Source organism: Triturus cristatus, chromosome 1_2 (assembly GCF_964204655.1).
Source record: "Triturus cristatus chromosome 1_2, aTriCri1.1, whole genome shotgun sequence".
Lineage (NCBI taxonomy): Eukaryota > Metazoa > Chordata > Amphibia > Caudata > Salamandridae > Triturus > Triturus cristatus.
Genome location: NC_140580.1, coordinates 1,055,772,429 through 1,055,797,838, shown reverse-complemented (window position 1 = coordinate 1,055,797,838; position 25,410 = coordinate 1,055,772,429). Strand labels below are relative to the sequence as shown.

Sequence of the window (25,410 nt, the reverse complement as noted above, 5' to 3'; positions counted from 1 at the left end):
CTGACTGTCTCTCGCGGTTACCTATTGACTATAATCAGAGTGAGATCAGAGATCAGAGCGAGATTGAAACTGAGAGTGTTTGCTGGATATCTGAGCCAACCTCGTCTGGTGAAGAATGGTCAGATGGGGTAAGTAAAGATAAGATTCTTTCTTCCCTCAAGGTGTGGATAAGTCAAGGGTGGCCTGATTATAAAACGTTGGACCAAGAAATGAAATCCTATTGGCCTGTGAGGGAGGAGTTATCATTTTATGATGGGAATGTCATGAGAGGTGACAGAGGGATGTATGTCGTTACAACGCACACTTTTACAACGCATGCACTTACAACGCATTTTTTACAACGCAACATCCATTACAACGCATTCCATTACATAGCATGACACTACAACGCATTTTTAAAAACTACCTTTACAACGCATTCCATTACATCGCATACTACCTTTACAACGCATACCATTACAACGCATAATATTAAATTGCATTTAAGGTAAGTATTAGATAGTATAGGGGTAAAAATTACTTTTCTAACTCCAGGGGGTGCAACAGTAGGGTAAGTGTTGGATAGTATAGGGGTAAAAATTACTATTCTAACTCCAGGGGGTGCAACAGTAGGGAAAGTGTTGGATAGTATAGGGGTAAAAATTACTATTCTAACTCCAGGGGGTGCAACAGTAGGGTAAGTGTTGGATAGTATAGGGGTAAAAATTACTATTCTAACTCCAGGGGGTGCAACAGTAGGGTAAGTGTTGGATAGTATAGGGGTAAAAATTACTATTCTAACTCCAGGGGGTGTAACAGTAGGGTAAGTGTTGGATAGTATAGGGGTAAAAATTACTATTCTAACTCCAGGGGGTGCAACAGTAGGGTAAGTGTTGGATAGTATAGGGGTAAAAATTACTATTCTAACTCCAGGGGGTGCAACAGTAGGGTAAGTGTTGGATAGTATAGGGGTAAAAATTACTATTCTAACTCCAGGAGGTGCAACAGTAGGGTAAGTGTTGGATAGTGTAGTGTAATATTATGCGTTGTAATGGTATGCTTTGTAAAGGTAGTATGCGATGTAATGGAATGCGTTGTAAAGGTAGTTTTTAAAAATGCGTTGTAGTGTCATGCTATGTAATGGAATGCGTTGTAATGGATGTTGCGTTGTAAAAAATGCGTTGTAAGTGTAGTGCGTTGTAAAAGTTGCATTGTAAATGTTGTTCCCCGTGACAGAGTGGTTCCTCCTCTTAATTTCAGGAGCCGATTGATTAACATTGCTCATGAGGGACACTTAGGCAGAAGCCTTACTAAGGCGAGGTGAGAGAAAGATATTGGTGGGATAATATGGATCATATGACTGAGGAGGTTGTTAAGAATTGCTTGTCATGTGCTGCAAATGATAAATCTCGTGTTACTAATGTTGCCCCGCTCTCACCTGTAGGAATTCCTGAAATTGTGTGGACCAAGCTTGGATTGGATATTGCTGGTCCAATTGAACTTTTGCCTACCAGTGAACGTTTTGTCATTTTGTTGGTGGACTACACCTCGAAGTGGGTGGTCACCAAATGTGTTTCTTCTGTGTGCACTAGGGTTGTGATTGACTTTCTCAAGGACGTTTTTACTATGGAGGGGGTGCCCAAGTTTTTGGTAACGGATAATGGAGTGCAATTTGTCTCTCATGAAATGTGTGAGTTTTTAAAAGATCATAACATTATTCATCAAAAAACTGCGCTGTACTCACCACAAAGTAATGGTTTGACTGAGAGAATGAATAGAGTAGTCAAAAGTTGTGCTCAGCGCGCTCTTGAATGTAAAGTTTCTTTCAGCTGTGTCTTGAGAGATACTTGGTGGGCACATCGTACTGCTCCCAATATAGTTACTTGCATCTTACCTTTTGAAGCTCTGAGGGGTAGAAAGGCTATCTCCAAACTAAACCCTACTTGGTTGCCAGTCTGTTTAGATAATTGTATTTCTGTTGAGACTAAACGTGCCAGGATTTCTAGTTATCAACAGAAATATAACTCGAGTTTTGATTCAAGAATGTGTGTGAGACAGAAGAAATGGCAACTTGGTGATAAAGTTTTGGTCAAGAATCCTAATTATACCCAGAAAGGCAAGTCTGCTTTCTTGGGTCCTTTCACCACAGTTGCCATAAAAAAAATGTAGTGAGAGTTGATCCGGGTTCTACCTGGAGTATGTCCAGACTTGTGAAGTTTGTGGAGAAATCATTGGGTTCTTCGTCATGTTTTAATTCCAAAACTCAGTTGCCTGAGGCTAGTGTCAATACTAGGAGTCCCAGGAATAGGCAAATGCCTTCCAGGTTCAATGATTTTGTTTTACATTAATGTGTGATTTTAGTGGTAATTTGTATGGTTGTTAATATTCTAATTACTGTTGTTGGGTGGGTTCTTTTTCTTTTTCCTTCTTCTTCTCTCATTCATTTTCGGGTGGGATTATTTTTGCTCTTACTGTTGTATGGGTATGTTGTATTTTTATGTTGGATTTGTTTTAATTCTTTTCTGGGAAGGAGATGTGTTGTGATCTCGTGGCCTTCTCTTGGCCAATGGCCAATCACATTGAGAATGTGATTCGGTCATCTTTAGAATGTACAGGGGGTTGAGGATCGTCTTCGGGTGCTGGGAGAGAGGCTGAAACGTTGGTGCTGCTCTCGTCTTATCTACCTGCAATAAACGCTTAAGAAACCTTCTGGCATTGGAGCATCATAAATTTAACAATATCCTATCCTCACAAGATTCGAATAATGCATGGCATGCTGAGCTCCTGCCTGGGCTCAGCAAGCAGCCGCTGGCCGGGGTTACGTTTTAAAGAAGGCCCGGCCGGTCCGGCCATGCCCCTTGAAGTATCCGCAGTGCACTCTGCCTGGGCTGGCCTGGCTGGCTTGGCCAAGTAGCGGCCGCCGACGCCGAACAGATTATCACGATAGGGGCAGGGCCGGGCAGGCCGGTCGGTGTTAAAGTTAAAGGCCCTGTATGCCTTTCAACTTAGTAGTAATTTATGATTCTCCTCCAGTCCCCTCCTAAACAGCTTAGTACTGCTTAACAGTGGTGGCTTAGCCTTAGTGGCTATATGCGTCGGACTGACTCGGCGCAGAGTGTTGTTCTGGCCTGGGTCTCCGTCCCGAGTACTTGTGTGCTTCGGTTGAGGCCTGCCGCCTGCCTCCCGCCTGGGTTAAGTTAAAAAATGCCAGTATACCCGCCAGTTGTTGTAGGGGCTGTGCGTGTGCGGCAGGCAGCGCGCTGAGATTTTTTTCTGATTGCCACCATGCACCGCCATGCACCACCACGCCCCAGCACTCCTAGGCCATCACGAGCCATCAGCCCAACGATATTGAGGCCAGGCCAGGGTTGAGGCAGGGCAGGCAGACAGCAGTAGCAGCACCAGGCAGAGTGAGTCTAAAATACGGTAATAAATAAAGGCAGTGCCCCGGACGACTCAAATATAATTATAATAACCAACCGATCCTTAACTGTAAGTAACAGTGCCACCAAGTAAGGACTAGGGGTTACCTTAGATGATGAGTCTCTAAGAGTCGTCCTTGTGTTCTTCAACACATTTAAGTAAAAACAGAGGTGTTCGTGTTCAAACACAGGCACACAGCCCTCCTTGAGGCCTCCGTTGAGCAGCATGCATTTGCATTGCAAGTTGTAGTTTAAGTAAGTTTAAGTAAGAAAACACACGTGTTCCCACACGTGCTACAAGGGGGAATTGCTGGAGATTGTGTTTAATGACAACCCCACAAGTGTTGCCCCCACAAGTCTGTTCACAGCCGGTTCATCGACTCTGACCTGTTCCAGGAAACAATTCCATTTCTGCCCCTGATATCCGATCTCTCTGCTCGCGAGAATAGCTGTTGTCTTGGGACAGGAAGGTTTCACCCGGTACTGATGAACTTGCACATTAGAACCAAGGTTAGGGTGCCCGGTGCACGCTGTGCAGCAAAGCTAGTTTGGCCGCAAGACAACAGTTGTGATTCTGGCACAATAAACTTAAAAAAGATTGCAAGGTTTTCTGTGCAGTAGAATGAGTCCACTAGCAGACTTTCCAAACTTCAGCAGGTCACTCTTCAAGTGCAGAGACCGGAAAAAAACTGTTCCCTGAAGGCCTTCCCGTCCCATAGTTCCCGAATGGAACGAGCCCTGTGTAAAGGCTTTCCACACATGGACCAGGTGCGAGCACAGTGTTGTGATGCAAACACTTCCTCTGTGTGGCATCGGCATTTGTATTGATGTATTATAAAGCGCTAACTTGTCATCTGATGATGGCTTCTAGGCGCAAATGACTTTTTTGCATCAATAGCTCACATAAGAAGCCCACAACAGTGTAATAACCGTGAAACATTCCAGTTTTGAGCACTGTCTGTTGGCAAAGGAAGTGCTTTCCTAAGAGATGCTCAGACAGATTGTGTTTGTCTTGTTTGTGTCATGGGGGTGATAGAGTTAATGTGCTTTGAGAATTCAGGATGGGTGGGGGAGTAATGTCTACCAAATAATTTCAATGTTATGGACAGCCACAAAACGATTTGAAGCAAGCACTGGTAAAAGCAACTTGTTTGGTGTGGACTGGCAGTCTTTTGAATTGTTCAACGCTTGTTTTGTGTTTTTATGATTTTTTTTTTGTACAACTGGATGTTGAGGAAGCTCCTGAGTCTTCAACAATAAAAAAAAGTTGTCTAAAATCAAAAATATATATTTTTTTGGTTTAAGAAAGCACAGATTGTCATAGTAGCACCTGGCACTGAGGGGAAATACTTCGTGTTTGCGGAATCCTCGTTACAGGACAGAATGGCATTACTCACAGTGAAGTTAGCCAATGGCTGAAGTGGGGGGACCCATTTCCCCATGCTGCATTGGGCGGAAAAAAAATGTGAATGAAACAACAACAACCCAGTAGATGGTAATGTTGCGCTGCGGGCCATGGCTCAGCCGGTGGCGCTGTGGGTGGAGCTAACAGAGGAAGTGGGTGGAGCCAGTGGAAGAAGTGGATGGAGCCAGAGAAAAGAAGGTGTGGCCTACGAAAAAGATTTGAGCACCTGCACTTCATATTTTACAAATTAAGCTGGGGAAATGCCCAGTGGAATGAATGGCTTGAGCGTGCCAGCCATCGGGAGCCTGGGCCAGATTGCCTTTGCTTCCTGGGCCTCCTGTGATTTTACTGACCGGATTTTCCACCCAATAGAATCGGGTTTGGTGTTCCAACGCCCAGGAAATTCAGGTACAGGAACGAACAGTGGCTGGTTCTGGGCACAGTGGTGTCCCACCTGGGAATACCTCTCGGCCCAGTTTATAATCGGGGCCTAAGGGCCTAAGAGTATCAGTGTGCATTATGGTTTTGTGTGCTTTAATTGTGCAGCCCATTTAATGGGATGACGCCTCACTCCTATAAAACAAACAAACCATATTTTGAGGTTGGTTTAGGTGAGGTCGTCAAAGTTTCCTTTCGCTTTTCTGAGTTTGAGGCGTTAGGTTTGATGCAAGCTACCGTCGACCTCTACAATCTACAAGGCGGGTGCACCCATGCGCAACAGGGCTCTGTCACAGTTGTACAATGAAGAGAAAGTCCGTAATGAAAAAAGACTAATTCTTTTTGGCAGACATGTTTGCTCTGGAATCCACGGTTGTTTTGACTGCCCGGTTTCGTGTGTGTGACTTTGTCTAATCCCAACAGCACCCGGCGAGTTCTGGGATTTAGCGCTCGCCAGAACACCTGGGCTCCAACGTGGCCAAGCCAGATGGCTTCCTTTGTTATATTCAAAGAAGGATTTGCCCCAGAGTTTCTAAGAAGAGGCAGCCGTGATTTTCTTGCAACTGTGACTGTCCGGGACCACTCCAGCCTTTCAGCAGAGAGTCTATTTCAGACCTTCGATGGGAAAGGACAAGGGGACGAATTGTGACTGCTGGAATGCATCTTGCTTCTGCATCACGGGAAAGGATCAGAACATCTAATTGACATGTTTGTACCTACAAAAAAATATACATTTGTCATGTTGAGCTTGCTCTAAATCAGAAAACCGGTAGGAAACGGGGCTCCTGTTAGAGGAATGCCCTATGGGTCTCGGCGGTGATGGAAATGTATGCCAGGGATATTTACGTTAGGCTCAGTCTGGTCATTGCTAAAACATCATCAACTTGTTACAAGGCATTTGTAGGTGCTTGATTATCATTGCTTCAAAGTGAGTAGGTAATGCAAATATAGCAGGCATATGTGTAGAGTTCACCTGCGGCTCAAGGGGTATCTAGCGTTAATAGCAAGTAAAGGGTGGGTAGCGATACTCAGTTCACATGTACACGTTTCTGTCTTGATTTTGGAAGAGCGATAGGATATATGCAACCGCCAGAAATCAAGCTGTTGATCATGCACCCAAATATACGACCCAGCGGTGGATGCATTAATTAGTCCACAGTGCCATTACTGTTTGACCAGTATCGGCCCCCGCCCCCACCTCCCAGCGCCTTGAGACCCTCGCGGGTATGTAGTGCGCTCTACAAATGATTGATTGTTTGACAATATGAAGTAAAACTCACAGTGAACAATACCTTGAAAGACCTGCTGTATTTAACTCCAGTGGTGAGCTAAACAGACAACGAGACTGACATTCCACATGTCAAAATGACATCCTAAATTAAATGGGACAGAATGTTCATTTAAACAAGCGAGTGGGTTTAAGATGCACACTTTCCTGCATATGTCAGAGACAATTCTTAAATTTGATATCTGACAGTTTTACTGCAATCCTTGATAAGACCTTTCTTTGTAAAGGGCTTTACATAGGCATGAATTTAAACTAAGGTGCCTCAAGTTGGCAATAAATACATTGAGATTTGCATCTGTTTAGTAGAAGGGAACGTAACACCTGGCACTGAGGATGAGAGCGGGGGGGGGGGGGGGTGGTGAAGACCTATAACCTAGCCTGAAGAACAACAGGCAAAATTGGTTTAAACGAGCTTTGGCTGAAGATTGAACCCAGACGTCAAGGTAAGGGTCCAACAACTAAAAAGACAGGCCAAAGAAGAGCCTTTGGACAATGTTTTAAAATGATCTAAGGCATGAGAAAGCGGAACCTCAGTATCTGAAGGGTAGCATGGAAAATGCAAAAGGTCCTACAGAAAACTCATGCAGAGAAAAGAAGATCACTCAGGATCTGAAGGGCAACTTGTAAAGATCGCAAAATGAAATCGTTCACAAAAGAAGAGCCTCAGTATCTGAAAGGCAACATGGAGAATTTACTGGAAGGAACTAGAGCAGGAGAAAGAGGAGCTTGCATATCTGAAGGATGGCATGGAAATATCTTAATATGAGCTAATGCAGGAGAAAGTAGAGCCACAGAATGTGACTGATAAATTAGCCAAGTGAAAAAATGATCTAGTGTTGGGGAAGGCTGGTCCTCAGTATCTGAAAGATGATATGTGAAAGGTCTAGGGCAAGGAAAAATAATTTCAGGATATGAACAATGACATGGAAAGGTATTGTGATGAACCAGTAAAAGATCTGAAGGGCGACTTAGTTAAGTGACACGATGAGCGCTGCGTGAGAAGGCAGATCGGCCGGCTGCGAAGGATGACACAGAAAAGGTCGAACTAATGCAGGAAAAAGAAGTACTTCCGGATCGGAAGGATGGCATGAAAAACATCTTAAAGTCAAGTACTACAGGAGGAAGCAGGCCTCAGGATGAAGAATGACAAGAGAATGGCTAATGGAAGAAAAACATGAGCTTCAGTTTCGAAGGTTTGACATACAAATAGTTAATGGTGGTCCAGAGCAGGAGAACACACAAATTTGAAGGCTGGCATGGGGAAGGTTCCAATGTGAACGCATCACTGTGAATGATCATGGGATGAACTACTACCGAAAAAAGCAACTCCTCAGTATGTCAAAATGTACATGGAAAATGTCTTGTGATGAGCTGTGTCAAGGACTATGTGGCAATAGCCTGTGAGCATCTCTCTGAGGATCTACTCCATGGGAAAGTAAAGCTTCCGGACCACAAGAATGAGATAGGAACGATCATATGAGGAGTGTTGGTAAGAAAGTTGAAAATCAGTGTGAACGAGTGGAAAGTGAGCAAGAGACAGATGAGATTCAGGATCTGCAGAATGATTTAGAAACTGTATTAGACAGCCACAAAGGCGTCCAAGGCTTTCCCTTCAAATGCAGAAATTGTACTTTCAAAATGGTGAAGAGTTCAGAACTCCCCCCATCCTCCAATATGTTCAAGTGCAGCATACTGTGGCATGCTGAAATGTTGTGATATTTTGATAATTACTTGAAAACAACTAGTGCCTGAAAATAATCCTTCTTGCCATGAAAATGAAGGCTGGGAAACAACCAAACTGCTCTGTAAACCTCAAGTGATCCAAAAACATTGGGCCGCACTGAATTGCCAGCATTTAGGCCATGGTATAGCAAATGAGCCCTGTCTCATTCTTGCACTGAAGTCACAAGGATATACATGTTCTTGTACGAAATATCGATAATAAAAATATTGACTAATGTAAATAGTGTGGCCTAAATATTATTTACAAATATATTGTTTCATTGGGTGTAGATTTACTGTTATGATTTGTAATGATATTTAGATCACCACATTTTTATTTGGACTGTACATGGGTCTCATCACTCTGGTACCATGTCTCTGGGGCAATCAAAACACTGAAGTGTTTGAATGCTTTCCAATGTATGACTGCTACCTTTTTTTTTCTCATAACAGAGTCTATGAGAGAGTTTGCAACATAACATTTGAGTAGATGAAAGAGTAAACATTTCAGCTGAATCTCAATGACTTTCGACCTCCAATTCTTCGTATCTATATTATACTTTCTAAATTCTAGAGTCCAGTGGTTTTTTCTTTTGTGGTCAAGGCAAAGTAAAGCCAAGCATCTCCCAAGGTTAGCCTCATGTTGGATTCATATGTATCCCTGTGACTTTAGTTAGCTGTTGCCTCCCAATATCATCTAAGAATCTAATGCCAATTAAATGTATACATTCAGCGAGTAGTATTTGATTAATGCATCCTTCGTATGATTTATTTCACCTTGATCTTTGAATCCTTCTAAGGATAACTTCCACTGTCATTTACCCTAAATCTATAAATCAGTATCAATTTCCATTGAGTGATTGATAACTGTACATGGAAGTTGTCAACAAATAGTTCTGCCAACTGTCATGATTTGAGCTATCTTCGGAAGGCACTTTAAAGAAATGCGTAGTTGGGGACAGGCTTTAAAAGTTGTGTCTATAAGGTTTATTAAGAAAGAATATGTTGGATTTTTAATGTGGTAGTGTGAATGGAAAAGGCATAGATGCAAGAAAGAAATGTTGTTTTTCGTAAAACATAAAACGTGATTCCTTATAAAAGTATGTGTCACTCTGTCTATAGTGGTGCAGGTAATGGCCCTGGGGGTCTGAGATGTCCTTAGATCACCTCAGTTGGACAGCCTTGTTACTCATAATTAGTAAACAAATGCTGCACTCCCTTGATATGGAAGTTCAGTCAAATACAGTGATTCAGCCTATGTATGCTCATAACAACAGAGGAGACTGATTTTCTACAGATTAAAAATGACTTTTTTCGATATTTACATTTTTGACATTTCTATTTTCTTAGAACATTTATTTGGTTCTATCTCATTTAACTAACCTGGAAAGGGTGACCTTGCAGTTACCTGAAAGCTAGGCCAAAAACATACAACTCACCTTCAGGTTCCTACAACATACATGATTAGAGATGTATGCAGTATTTTTTTGAAAATGCAATATGAATTGAAGAAGTAAAGAAGACACCATACCTTGCTTTATGTGTCCGGTTTGTCGGGGGGCTCGGTAGTGAAACTGTGCCGTTTAACACCTGCGTCTCCGCAGAAGCATTGGTCTTGTCAAGAGTTAGCTCTAGGAATGTTCGGCTGAGGTTGTATGCCTGAACACCATCAGTCTCCTCATAGTCCACATAGAGGCTGTCAAGATGTGGCTCCACAGAGTTGAGTGGTTCCCCTGGAGCGAAGATGCTATTGACCGTCAAGTTGAGGAAGAGCTCATTGGAGTTAGGATCTCTGTCCGTGAGCTCATTCGTAATGGCATTCTTTGAGAGATAGTCTTTAGAGGGGAACAGGGAGCCTGAATTTTGAGTCTCTCCTTCAATCCCGTGAGTGGTACTGGTGGCATTAGTATCTATGAATACACAGAACAAATACAAGAAAGAGAAGTCACTCCTTAGCAAATAAGTAAGTGCATTCTGCAACATACAGATAAACAACAGTATGTTCTCAGTAATATTTGCAAAATCAAGTATAAAAAACAGTCAACATGACCATAACTAACCTATAAGAAATATTGAACACGTCAGAAATGGTGGCCCTCCAGAGAAAGTGTGAAGCAGTCCAGAGATCCTATTTTTAAAATACACTCGATGGAAACAAAGATTAACAGGTCTGAAGTTTAACTTTTGCCTACCAAAATATGCATTAAAAAATGAGGTAAAAGCTGAGGGTATTAACTAGGCCTGCACATTTGTTTTGTTGAATCGGTCTAATCTAGTATAAACCAAATATTTTTGCTATGCAAAATATGTTAAATTTTTGCATTTCGCATAACATGATCTATTGTGTGATTTAGCCTGCAGGAGACTGGTTTAAGTACAAAATGTTTCACCTAGAGACACTGTGAAAAATTGGTATACTGGTTGACTGGTGTGTGAGTCCTGGTCAAGCAGTAACCACAATCCTTGTCAGGGCGAGGCACAAGCTAACCCTAAATTAACCTGTGCTCAACCCTCTGGTAGCTTGGCACAGAGCAGTCAGGTTAAATTTTGAGGCGATGTGTAAAGTATTTGTATAACACTTCAAACAGTAAAACAGTGAAAATATCACACACAAAAAGCTAAGGGTATTAACTAGGCTTGCACATTTGTTTTGTTGAATCGGTGTAATCTAGTATAAACCAAATATTGTTGCTATGCAAAATAAGTTAAATTTTTGCATTTCGCATTACATGATCTTTTGTGTGATTTAGCCTGCAGGAGACTGGTTTAAGTACAAAATGTCTCGCCTAGAGACACTGTGAGAAATTGGTATACTGGTTGACTGGTGTGTGAGTCCTGGTCAAGCAGTAACCACAATCCTTGTCAGGGCGAGGCACAAGCTAACCCTAAATTAACCTGCGCTCAACCCTCTGGTAGCTTGGCACAGAGCAGTCAGGTTTAACGTTGAGGCAATGTGTAAAGTATTTATATAACACTTCAAACAGTAAAACAGTGAAAATACCACACAAAAGGGATCCCACACCTAGTTAGAAATATAATGCAATAAATAAAACAAGACCGAAGTGAAAAAATCCAATCAGTAGAACCGAGGTTATGAATTTTTTAAGAATTTAGTGAAGATAGCGCCAAAAAGTACAACGCACCAACTCGGGATATCTGGTTGTGCTGGATCGGGTCTAAGTCACACTTTTAGGCTAACCATGAGAGAGCGCAGGTCGGATTAGTCCTGCTAAAGTTTTAAACTCTCAAGACAGCGCCAAGAGTGCCATTTGCATTGGAGAGTGCTGCAAGAAGCAAGGAGCGCATCACGGGAGGCTGTCGGCATATCGTAAAGAGCAGGCAGAGCATCATTGATCGGCTGGCGGAGCTTCGCGTTGGTGGTTCCCCACAAGTGGTTGATGCTGGAGTGTGAAGAGTTGGGCTGGCAGTGCTTTGCGTAAAATCGTGGTGCGAGCGATGAGGTCTCTGTTCAACCAGGTCGTTCGTGGTCACCAAGAGCCCAAAAGCTTGATTTCAGCTCACTGAGCCTCACCAAGGGTTCAGTACCTGAGGGGCACTACTTGGTGGTCAGGAACTTGTTGCAGCTGGGTTCAGGGCCTGGTGCAAGATGTTGGGGAGCCTTTTATGTCCCTGAGGCTCAGATCAAGAGGCCAGCAGACTAACCCTTGGAGTCACTCTGGGAGCCCTGGGTTTAATATGAACTTGCAGGGCCAGTTCTGCCTCCCCAGACAAGAGGGCAGCAGGTCAGCACAGCAGGGCAGCAATTCCTTCAGGCTAACAGTTGAGCAGAGTGGTAGTCCATTCCGCAGCACAGCAGTCCTTCTTCCTGGCAGAGTATCCACAAGTCCAGAAGTGTACTGAAGAGTTAGTGTCTGAGGTCCAGTATTTATACACGGTTGTTACTTTAAAGTTGGGAAAAGCTTGTGTGGAGAAAGGACACAGACTATTTTAGTATAAGTGCTGCTGGGCTCAGCTCCTCCCTTCTATCCTGCCACTGATGGCCCATCCAGCCACACCTAAGCTCCCCATTGTGAGTGGCTGTCAAGGAGGAATACACAAAGATCAACTGTCAGCTACACCCAAGGATGTGACCAAGAGACAGGCGGCTGGCACCAAATGGTTAAGGCAAGAAAATACCTTTCTAAAAGTGACATTTTCAAAATTATAATATGAAATCCGACTTCACCATAAGTTAGGATTTTAAATTCCAATTCCAGAGACACCAAACATGAACTGGATACCTGCTCCCATTTGGAATTTACATTTATAAAATGTAATAAAGCAACTTCAATGTTATACTATGGGAGAGGTAGTTCTTGGAGTAGTGAAAAACAAATGTAAGAGTTTTTCACTATCAGGACATGTAAAACTTAAAAGCACATGTCCTACCTTTTAAATACATTGCACCCAGCCTCTGGCCTGTTCAGGGACTACCCTAGGGGTTACTTATATGTATTAAAAAGGAAGGTTTGTGCCTGGCAAAAGGTTTATTTTGCCAAGTCAAAATGACATTTTAAATCTGCACACACAGAGGCTGCAATGGCAGGCCGGATACATGTTTATTGTGCTACTTAAGTGGGTGGCACAATCAGAGCTGCAGGCACATTAGTAGCATCTAATTTACAGACCCTTGGCACAAGTAGTAGTACTTTACCAGTAAATTAAATCTGCCAATTGAGTATAAGCCAAACTGACATGTTTTAAGGAGAGAGCGCAAGCCCTTTAGCACTGGTGAGCAGTGGTAAAATGTGCAGATTCCTAAGGCCAGCAAAAATGAAGTCAGCAAAAACAGGAGGTCTGAAGGCAAAGCAAAACGTTAGGGGGATAACCATGTCATGGATGCCACGTCTAACAGACACTGCCTCTGAGAACAAGACATTTACTTTTCTAAATGGTCTTCTGTCATATCTTACATGACATTTGTGTCCAGCAAAGAAAGGTTACTCGCTATACCTGTTAAATGTATTCCTCAAGAAATGCATAATTCCTGGGAAATTATGCATCATTCTTTAACAAGAAATGCAAATTTCCTGCAACCCTAGTATAGGACTCGTAGAATATGGAAATTAAAAAAAAAAGTTCCCCATGCCTTACACTATTTCCATCAGTTCACCTGCAGCTACGCGAGGCCCCCCAATTGATGGTATCCCTAGGTCAGATTCTGAATATATATCCTATTCGTCGGCTGATTAACTTTACAATAGCAAAAACAATGATTGAATACAACTAAACAATTCCTTTGCAAACTGAAGATGAACAGCAAAAAGAATCACTAAATGAGATATATGTTTTTATGGTGTGCCACTAACTGGGCAGCATTTGGTGACATGGAAAGGGCTGGTCTTTAAACCTTAGATGTCACACGATGCCTGGTGGAGTTGGCAATCTTCTCAGGAATGCATTCTGGACATAGTCCTCTAATTAGTGCTTCAGTCTGATTGGGCCTGCAGTCTCAGTTCAGGCACTGACCAGATTACAAGCAGTGTGAACATTCTGTCTCCTCTCCCCTCGCAAAGTTCATTAAGCAAAACCTGTTTATTCAGGCAAAATGTGTGTGGAAAAACACTGCATCATTCAAAACTTTACAGCTCAGGAATGGGAAAGCATGGGTATTACTTCTTTGCCCTCAACAGAGAAGTGCGGAACTCGGAATAGGGAGGTAGTTCTAAACCCAGTAAATACTACATCGGGTCGTAAAGCTATTTACCTGTTGTGGTTTTAGTTCCCAAATTAATTGGATACTAGGAATGAGGCCCTTGGCATTGCCATGTTGGTGAAGATCTCAAAGTAACCAACCCATAAATCTGACAGAAATTCTGTTTATGTGTTAGGGCAGACAGGGTTGTCTGCATCCCTACGAGCGGCATGAGGAACACCACTGACAAGAGTTTTGCATTTTCCCATCTCAAAAGGATAATTTACATGGAAATATAATGCTTGGAGTCCCTTCTTGATGGGGCACACATACAGAGGTCTCTGAAGCATTCCAGACCATTCCTAACTCCTCTCTCTACCCCTGTCAACCAAAAGTAGCAAGCAGTGCTCACAAAAAACAAACCTGAACTATTTAGAGTCGAGCCACTGTGAGGGAATGTGTATGCTCCATCACTCAGCAGAGACCACAGGTGATTTTGACCTCAGGAATGCCATATATCTTTTATTTTGCATTTCTTTGCCGCACTTTGATTTTCTGAACCCCCACATAAATACTTTATGATTTCTTTCAAAGAGGATCTGTTATAATAGACACAATGTTTTTTCTTTAGATCTGTCATAGTGTATGTTGTGCTACCAATGGAGGCTTTTTTAGGTCTTGCTCACAGATAGCTTCACCTGTCTGTTGTCAAAAGACCTGTTACATTCAATGCCAATAAGTAGAGCGAGCGTAGGGTCAGCCTGTTGCTTATCATTGTTTCGCTTTCTTGTCAATGCCACTTCTTTGCTTGTTATTCAATGGTTTTCCTTCCTCTTCGGGTGTTTTCCCTCCCCTGAAACACAATTGCTTTACGGTGTTTCTGATAGGATGATTTGCATCCTTCCACTGCTTTTAATCAGGAATCTATTTCTTCTTTTTCTTCAACATTCTATTGGAATCTATGTGTTTTCCATCTCTCCCTTGAGTGCTTGTTTTGTGTTAAATTTTTGCCCCCTTTTCACTGTGAGGCTCTCTCCAACCACACTTCCTTCATTGCTTCCCCACCCGTCTCTGCTTTATTTTGAATATTTTCTTTGCTTTTTCACCCCTCCAGGGCAGTGTGCATTTCATTGTTCTCTTGTGGTAAATATTTAAATTACCTGTACTATTTTTTATGCGGTAAAGTCTAGTAAGAATAACTCAGTCAAAATAAGAGGCAGAATCCGTGGTATTAGAGGTTCTGAAAAGGGCTTTATTCCTTACAAAGGAATTATAGTTCGAACTAGGCAATCTTATTCCATCACCCCGAAGGTTCAGGAAGGGATCAGCAATACATTATTGACAAGTAACAATATATATAGGGAAAGCATTGCATTAAGACAGATGCAGGAGGCGTAACAGCTGATAATAAAGATAAGAATACACATACGTAATGAAAATAGGCGTAGATACAGGCGTATACTAGAAACGTCATTTAAAATGATGTCACAAGTGGGTGGATCCATAAGAGAATCCTGCAGTGTCAGCAGAAATATTTGGCAGAGATGCGCGCGCAGCCGCATGACGTGTGATTGACGTACAACTAGAGGGTGAAGGGGAATTGACATTTAGCTCTATATGTGGAGACAGAAGTCTGGGGGGTCAGGTCAACCTAATCCCAAATTGTATCTAATATCTTTGTTTAAGGAACTGGTTTATCCAAAAGGAAAGGTCTCTCGGACGGAATCTATTCTATACTGACTGTTAGTGCATGTACAAGCGTCTATGTGTCTACATGAGATGCGAGGGGGCAGGAATCCTCCATGGTAACAGGAGCTATGAATTACTTGCATAGAGATAGCGAGGCCGAGCCTTTTGCTCGGTAGCTGGAGGGATGTTTACCTAAACTACTAGACAGGAATGCATTGGATGAGGAGCGGAGCAGATAACTTGAAGGCTGAATACAGTTTTTGGCAGGCAACAGGACGCGTCAGGCACCGTTAGCCGCGCAGGGAGTAAGACAAAGTTCATGGACACGGATGCAGGTCCAAGCTGGAGCATTTCAGAGGCAGAAGCAGAAAAAGGCTTGATGGCAGAATTCAGGGCCTACTCGCCCGGACTATAAAACTAGAAAAGTGAACCACATAAAGTCGGTGGCCTTTCATACTTAGGAATGGCATATTCGACCCATTCATGGCGGATCTGAAAGAGGGCATGTTGACGTTGGACGCACATGTATTTGCGTCTTCATAGCTGGAACTGGAGGGAACATACATGTACTTATAGCATGTACATGGAGCCGTTGGGGTCTAAGATAGGGGACACAATTGACCATAAAAATTCATATTTCCACATTCCCTCCTTGTCCCCTACGGACCCTCATGAAATATCCATCTTCATCAATCCATCAATCTGTTCATATAGCATCATTTGTTCTTCTTTCTTCTTCCGGGATCTTGAATGAAAATTTGAAGGCGGGATACACGATGTGGCACACAGACCACAAATCGCTGGCCCACATTGTAGACACAAGCAGCAACTGAATAGTATGAGAAAGCCAATACCTAGGAAGGATAGGATCCTCCATCCCCAGGCTGACAACACGCTCCAGAACCAACCGGACCAAGTCCAGGTGCCTGGATTCTGGTGTATCTGGCTCACGATCTTATGAAGTCGAGTTATGGCTTTATATACTGACGGCGCGTTTTCTGGTATGAAAACACAGCAACTTGATCCGATGACTCTACAAGTTCCGCCCCTATCGGCCAGGATGACGTCAAGGACAAGACGATTTTGGAGAACAACAATCCGCATCGCAGACTGCTCCTCTGTTAAGTTGCCCAAAGCGGAAGTAGTTTCATTCACTACTGCTTCAAGGGTTCTAGTTAATCTACGTATCAGCTTACTATTGGTGACTGTACCTATGTAGGGAAAGAAACCTTTATTGAAATCTGTGTATTTCTCCCATGCTGTTTCAGTGTAGTCGACAATCGGGAGATCTCTCTGCTGTCTATTGTGTACTAAATGGGTGTTCCTATGATAATCAGGCGGGGCTAGGAAAACAGGTGGCAGAAGGAATGCAATGTAACAGGTACCATCCCAATCTAGGGGTAGGCGTATGTATGCGGTGTGACCACAGATGAAGTAGGAGTGATGAGAAGCTCTAAATGTAGACTTGCCTTTATCACTGAATTCTATTACAGTGGTACATTTACTATGGCCCATGGGTATTGAACCATTCTTTCTTACACATAATTCGCCTCTAACTGGAAATACTGACATAGCGGGCAAGATTGGTGTAGCTTCGGATTCAACATTCAGGATCATGAGATTAAGTGTAAAGTTACCTAATCCATATACTTCATTTTCTAGATCAGTTCCTGTTCTTTTGGGAAATCCCTCCTTGTTAGGGTAGCAGACCTTAAGTAAAACTAGGTTCAGGTTTCCCCAAACCCAGTTGTCTTGATAAACTACTGAATTTGAATCTAGGGAATTAATCAAACTAAACCATGCTCCACAGGAGCCATTGTGTGTGAACGGATACGGAAAGAGGGGCAGAACTCCCTTGTATTTCTGATAGGGAGGGAGTCGGCCACATATCCAACAATTTGTAGCATTGCTGGTCTGATGAGAATGATGTAACATACTAATGAATGTGTTGTTGCGCAGCGCAAATCTATAGGACAACTCATGTGGGGGTAATTCGCTAAAAGAATGTTCGGCAGTAGCATTGAAAGCACGCTTGGAGATAGGGTAATACATGTGTAAAAATATACTGACACTAATAATCAGAAGACTTAGAAAAAACATAATCAATAATGTCACTATGCAGTGACTACGAAGTGATTTACAGTACGCCTGTTTCTTGAGCTGTTCCTGTCTATTTCTCTCTCTATTTCGGTCTAGAGGATACATGTCAGAGACAAATTCAACCGATTCACCTTGGAGAGGACTTAAACAATCAAATTGTCTGACTTGCTAGACCTTAGTTTCAGTTTATAGTTTTCACTCTCGGTCTTTTCAACCAGGGGTAGTTTTGAATCAGTCTGTGAGGGAATGCAGGGCTGAGGGTTCACGTCGGACGGTAGTCCATAAAATTTTTTTGATGTGGCTCGAGTGCAACCACCCTTTACGTCCCTCAATCTTCACGGCTGTCCTTGTGGTCAATAAGACGAGCTTCGGCGACTGCCACCGAGGCTCCAGCTGGCTCCTCCTGTCAAAATTCCTCACAAACACGAGGTCCCCCGGAACCACGTCGTGGGGCTTCACCTCAGTGTTGTCGGGAAAAGCTGCAGCTACCTGTGAACGACAAGATTGTAGTGCAGACATCAAGGAAGCCAGGTAATCTGTCAGCATATTACAGTCAACATCAGTGATTTTACGAGGTATAGGCGTCCCCCACATATTTGGTGGTCTACCGAAGAGCACCTCATACGGGGATAGCCCTGTTCGAGAATGTGCTACCATTCTCATGTAAAAGAGCGCAACTGGTAAGGCTACTATCCAGTCGACACCTTTTTCTCTACATACTTTGGACAGTCTAATTTTCAGAGTTTGATTATGTCGCTCCACGAGACCTGCTGCCTCGGGATGTCGGACACAGTGGAATTTCCATTGGTAGCCTAACAGAAGTGAAACATGTTTCATTAGCTCGGATGAGAACGGCTGGCCATTATCTGAGTACACGATACGGGGCAAACCATACCGTGGGAAGAATTCTCGAACTAACTGTTTGGCAGTAGTCGGGGCAGTGTAATCTGAGACGGGATACGCCTCTGTCCACCGGGAAAGAGCGCATACAACTACGAGGACATATTTGAATCCTCGACAACGTTCCATCTGGATATAATCCATCTGGAGGACTTCAAAAGGGTGATCGGGGGGTTGAAATCCACCCTGGTCTACAGGTACGCCTTTTCCTGGATTGAACTGACAACAAATCATACAGGTACGTACTTTCTGTTTAGCTGCTGCTCGCAAGTGTTTATTGAACCAAATGTGTTGAATACTGTCTAGCATAGCTTTCTCTCCTAGGTGCGCTGGACTATGTATTGTGTTAATGATGACCTGAACCATTGAGTCGGGGAGAAACCATATAGATTTTCCCTTCGTCATCCATCCTTGATCCGTTTGGATCCCTCCTAATTCAGTCCATCTCTTTATTTCTTCTGGTGTAGCATGTGTCTGTATGTCAATTACATCAAGGGCGGGATCCTTAACTGTCATGCAGTGTGTTGGTGTCGGAACTATTGTCTTTGTCGTGTCAGTTGGATGAGTCTGATTCTGAGCAGTCTGTTTAGCTGTTCTGTCAGCTAGGTCGTTACCCTGAGAAATAATGTCCGTCACTTTCGTATGGGCTTTGCACTTCATGATAGATATTGAAGTAGGCAGATGTATTGCATCTAACAGAGCTTGAATAAGGGGACCGTGCTGGATGTGGGCACCGTGAGAAGTTAAATAACCTCTCTCTCTCCAAAGTACGCCGAAGTCATGGACGACTCCGAATGCATAACGTGAATCTGTGTATATGTTGACTTTCTTATTTTTGGCTTGAATACAGGCTTGTGTCAGAGCGATGAGCTCTGCTGCTTGAGCTGACAAGGTATCGATACAATTCGTTTCAATAATTTCCGTATCTGTTGTGACTGCATAAGCGGCCACTAACTCTCCTGTATTTGTTCTCATGCATGAACCATCTACATATAATGTCAGGTCTGGATCTGATAATGGAATATCTGTCAAGTCTTGTCTGGGTTTCGTCGTAATAGTAATAACTTCAATACAATCATGTGCCAATGGGTCTGTTCCATTTAATGGCAAAAGTGTGGCAGGATTTAATGTACTACAACGTCTGATTTCTATGTGTGGCTGGAACGAGGTTAATTCATAACCCGTCAGTCTTGCTATAGTCAAGTGTTGTGTTTGGGTCCGGTTCAAGAGAACCTCTACTGCGTGTGGTACTTGTACTGTCAATTGATGTCCTAACACTATGGCATCGCTTTGTCTGATTGCTAAAGCTGTTGCTGCGACTGATTTCAGGCACGCAGGAAGTGCCTGAGCTACGGGGTCTAATGTACTAGAAAAATAAGCACATGGCTTGTGTGATCCTGCTTGTTCCTGCGTGAGTACTGACAAAGCAGTACCTTCACGTTCTGTAACAAAAAGTGTAAAACGTTTGCTGTAACATGGCGTTGCTAAAACAGGTGCTTGGCATAAAGCTTTCTTTAAGTTTTCAAAAGCTTGTGTATGTTCCTGAGTCCAAGGGAAGACAGTCGGTGTCGCTGCCTCCTGTGTTGTCAACTGAATGAGTGGTTTAGCTAAAAATGCATATTGGGGGATCCACTGCCTACAGTACGAAGTGAGGCCTATGAAGGCCCGTACCTCCTTTTGTGTCTTGGGTGGTGGCATGTTTACAATTAACTGGATGCGATCAGGTGTGAGCTGTCTCCCCCATTTGGACAGCAAGTGCCCTAGGTACACAACTTGCTGGACACAGAATTGTAGTTTCGAAGGGGACACTTTGTGCCCCTTGTCGGCTAAGAAATGTAAAACCGTCAGTGATGTTTTTTCACATTCAGGTTCGCTTCGTTAAATATAGTGAAGCTCGTCGTATACGTAGTGATGATAGCAGCATTCTATCATTTTTACCGGGCACTGGATCATATCTACAATCTACAAGATGTTCCTTAAACATGTCGGACGTTGCTATTTGGGGTGTACGTTGGTTGGCTAAATCTCTAAGAGACGATTTGCTTCTTGATGGTGGTGTGGCAAAAATTGCTGTCGCACCTTCTGAGGGGCTAGGCATGAAAGGATTCGTGGGATGTAAGGTAGAGACGGTGGATGCAGGAAAAGCGGTGGAAACAGATGAACCTGTTGGATTGTGTGGAGGAGTTTGTGGTTGCGGAGGTGGGGGTAGATGATCTCGAGGTTGAGCACCATCGTCAGGTGGCGTGTGTGGTGGATCATTAACATATTCGGGAGCTACATCGTCTAAATAGGAGGAAAGGAAAATATCTTTTGCGGTCTTGGGATGTGCTTTAGTCGGGAGTAATGGGGGTGGCAAATCTTTCGGTATTTCCGGGGTGGCCTTAGGTAAACCTTCGGCCAAAAGAGGATACATACCATTCATAAGAGTGTTTCGTTGTCTGTCTACTTGTTCTGTTTTTACTCGGATACCTTCCTCAACTAATACGTTTTCTCGGGCTCTATTTGAGTTCTCCCTACTTTTCTCTTCCAGTCTGAGCGCTTTCTCTGTGCGCCTATGCGATTCTTTACGCCATAACTCAATGGCATCTTTCTGTGACTGTCTGGCTTTCTTTTTCCATAATTCTTCTTCTACTCTCATGATGCAATCTGCATCCCATGTCCCAGCTGCGGGCCACCTCTGACTTTCTCTCAGATCCTTGGTGTAGTCCACCCATAAGTCAAGATATAATACGGCATCTAGACCATGTTTATGATACATAAAATACCCTGGAGTGTCCCTAGGTGGAATGGGAACGGCTTCTTCGAGTACTCCTTTTCTAGTTTTGATCTGTCTTAATTTTGAAAAGAACGGCATCTTTAAACCTTGTTACTTGGTTCTTACTCGAACTGGACTTGAACACAATGAATACAATAAACACAATAATAAACACTCATTCATACCACAATTTTTGAACACCGTAAAACATTTAACATTTAACATTTAACTTTTAACGAACAATGATAATTAGAAGAAAACTAGTTACTGACATAATACTAATACTAGATGATATTGAATTATATACATGAACATACTGGATATACTGCTAAACAGTACAGATACACTGCTAAAACAGTGCAGACCGGATCTGTGTACCCAAACCCGTCAGGACCGGCACAAATTAATGTGCACGTCTAACTGCCTCCCCAGCAACGGTACTCACCGGGTAGCACGGAACGGAAGGCCTCGGAACTGAACTGAACTGGACCGGACTGGACTCGACTCGACTCGGAACTTCGGAACCTGGTGGGCCTCTGTATACCTCGGATCTTGCTCTCTCAGCTAGGCTCTGGTCGGGATACTTCGCACTTCTCACCGCCTCGTCTGGGTGTTGATCGCAGCCTCAGTCACCCCCGCTTGGCCGGAGGGAGATACAGGAAATCCTGCGGGTACGCGTTTTTGTCCGTCCAGCTGTGGCAGGAGACCGGGCCTGCAACGCACCTCCGGCGCGTGAGATGAGAAAATGTCCCTATTCGGGCGCCAATTTATGTGGTAAATATTTAAATTACCTGTACTATTTTTTATGCGGTAAAGTCTAGTAAGAATAACTCAGTCAAAATAAGAGGCAGAATCCGTGGTATTAGAGGTTCTGAAAAGGGCTTTATTCCTTACAAAGGAATTATAGTTCGAACTAGGCAATCTTATTCCATCACCCCGAAGGTTCAGGAAGGGATCAGCAATACATTATTCACAAGTAACAATATATATAGGGAAAGCATTGCATTAAGACAGATGCAGGAGGCGTAACAGCTGATAATACAGATAAGAATACACATACGTAATGAAAATAGGCGTAGATACAGGCGTATACTAGAAACGTCATTTAAAATGATGTCACAAGTGGGTGGATCCATAAGAGAATCCTGCAGTGTCAGCAGAAATATTTGGCAGAGATGCGCGCGCAGCCGCATGACGTGTGATTGACGTACAACTAGAGGGTGAAGGGGAATTGACATTTAGCTCTATATGTGGAGACAGAAGTCTGGGGGGTCAGGTCAACCTAATCCCAAATTGTATCTAATATCTTTGTTTAAGGAACTGGTTTATCCAAAAGGAAAGGTCTCTCGGACGGAATCTATTCTATACTGACTGTTAGTGCATGTACAAGCGTCTATGTGTCTACATGAGATGCGAGGGGGCAGGAATCCTCCATGGTAACAGGAGCTATGAATTACTTGCATAGAGATAGCGAGGCCGAGCCTTTTGCTCGGTAGCTGGAGGGATGTTTACCTAAACTACTAGACAGGAATGCATTGGATGAGGAGCGGAGCAGATAACTTGAAGGCTGAATACAGTTTTTGGCAGGCAACAGGCCGCGTCAGGCACCGTTAGCCGCGCAGGGAGTAAGACAAAGTTCATGGACACGGATGCAGGTCCAAGCTGGAGCATTTCAGAGGCAGAAGCAGAAAAAGGCTTGATGGCAGAATTCAGGGCCTACTCGCCCGGACTATAAAACTAGAAAAGTGAACCACATAAAGTCGGTGGCCTTTCATACTTAGGAATGGCATATTCGACCCATTCATGGCGGATCTGAAAGAGGGCATGTTGACGTTGGACGCACATGTATTTGCGTCTTCATAGCTGGAACTGGAGGGAACATACATGTACTTATAGCATGTACATGGAGCCGTTGGGGTCTAAGATAGGGGACACAATTGACCATAAAAATTCATATTTCCACACTCTCACCTATCTTATCATCAAAGGGTAGCAAATCCTAGATGTTCATAGGTTGTAAATGTGCACAGGTTATCAAAAATCTCTGCACCACCCCTGCCTGCATCATTGATTCTCTGAAGCCAACAATGACCGCAGTAAAACAAACATAGTGTTTCACCTGCATGGACAAAATACATAGATGGATTGATTAAAAAAAAACCTCAACCTATACGTAATTTTCCATACAATCCACATAAATTAATTCTCAGGTAAGTTCTTTTGCAAACCATCTATGTTTTTCATGTTAATGTGGGAGTTAATGATGGTGTGGTTGGACTACTGTAAAATAGATAGCTCTCAATAGCTCACAGGTAAATCACAAATGCTACAATATTAGGCTGCCAAACTGTGCCTGAATGTTCAAAACAAGAGCACCTGAAACCAGCCTTGAAAACCTTTCACTGGCTCTTAGAGTGTATAGGATCATGTTCAAAACCCTTTGCATCCTTCACATAGGAAATTGAAACAGCCTGTATTTGAATATTCAATAAAAAAGTCTGAATAAACTTCAGCTGCTGCAAAATGCAGCGGCGAGACTTCTGACCGGTACATCCAAATTCTCCTCCATCTTCAAGGAAATAAGGAAGCTGCACTGGCTCCCAGTAAGGAGTCGAGTGCGTTTCAAATCACTTTGCATGGTCTTCAAAGCTCTGCATGGCAAAGGCCCAGACTAATTGAGCCAGCTGTTCCAGTGGTACATTCCGAAAAGAGCACTTCGCTCGTTAGGGGCTAAGCTGGTTTCTGTACCGCCCAGGAGGAAAGCTTTGTGGGGGGGGCAGAAGCTTTGCTGTGTACGCGGCGAAAGCCTGGAATAACCTTACGTTTCGCCTAAGAAACACTACTGATCTATTAGAATTTAGGAAGGGTTTGAAGACCTGGCTTTTTGCTGAATAAACTCAGTTCCTCCTTGCTCGCTGCCTCAGGATAGATATGTTAGCGCCAGGACACCCTTGGGTAATCTCCGCGCTTTATAAAAGTTATTAACATAACATAACCTGAATCATTTTGCATATTGGCTTCTTACAACATCCAATCCTGGACTGTATAGTCACCATCTTTGCATCCGATTCAGCAAAAGTCTTTCAAAAGACAGAGGCAGAGAGACAGACCATGGATCCCTAAGGCTACATACTTTGGAAGTACATTAGATTGAGAGCAGAAACTAAGCCACCTCCAGCTGAAAACTACTGAAGGGTGAAGCCTTTTGACTGGCATTCTACTGCTGACTTGAGGTGCTGGGTAGGAGCACATGTGAATGTATCTCTCACTCCTCTTTTCTGAAGAGGCGCAACAAAATCACTGCAAAACAATAGGAAGAACTTTTTGGTCATCATGCACAAGATCAAAACACTTCTCATATAGGCCATGGTATAATCTACATTATAACAACCAAGCATAACAAAGGTATGTTTAACCATAAGAGCCCTTATCTCTTCCTCATATTCACTCAACTCCATCCATAAGCTTAGCTAAACCGTGTTCATTATACTTCATTCACAGGCCACACTCTTTCAAGCACAACAAGTTACATGCCAAACGCCCATCAAAATGCATTTCAAGGGATCTGATGCTCTGCACAAATGCAGCCACAAAACAATATAACAGTGACAGCAATACAGGAGAGAGCCACTACATCCTGTGTCTGGTTAGATTCTAACAACCTTTGATACTTTGTACTCCTTTCATACACCAGACTAATTGTCTTCGCTCTTTGTAGTGGCTGTGAGGTGCTATGTGGTGGCCTATAAAACTAAAAAAAAAAGGTCCAGGAAGGGGGCGTGGCCGGCTACTGAGCAAGATGGCTGCTTCGTATTTAATCAGCATCTATCTCCAACAATAATCCATATCCAGCGTCCCAAAATATAGAGACACACTACTCACCCAGTGACCCAAGTGCGGTGAGACTGGAGAAGCAGAAAGACAGCGGCTGGAGCCATGACTGGAGCTCCGGGACTGGTTTCCTGGGCTGGACCTTTGTCATCAGAGCTGCAGAGCCGCAAAGCAGCGGAATTGGAGGCAGGGGTCGGAGAGGCTTGGGGAAGGCCGCTCCTCCTGTATCCACCGACCAGATGCCAT

The 25,410-nt window shown here is 43.3% G+C and overlaps 1 protein-coding gene across 1 annotated transcript in view; it reads right to left on the bottom strand.

Annotated features, from left to right (window-relative positions):
• The window catches only part of ADAMTSL2 (ADAMTS like 2), a 238,272-nt gene that overhangs the window by 105,749 nt on the left and 107,113 nt on the right, over positions 1-25,410 (bottom strand). The window contains exon 11 of the mRNA XM_085612518.1: positions 9,786-10,164. Coding sequence (XP_085468644.1) covers positions 9,786-10,164 — 379 coding nt within the window. The remainder of the gene's footprint in view (positions 1-9,785; positions 10,165-25,410) is intronic.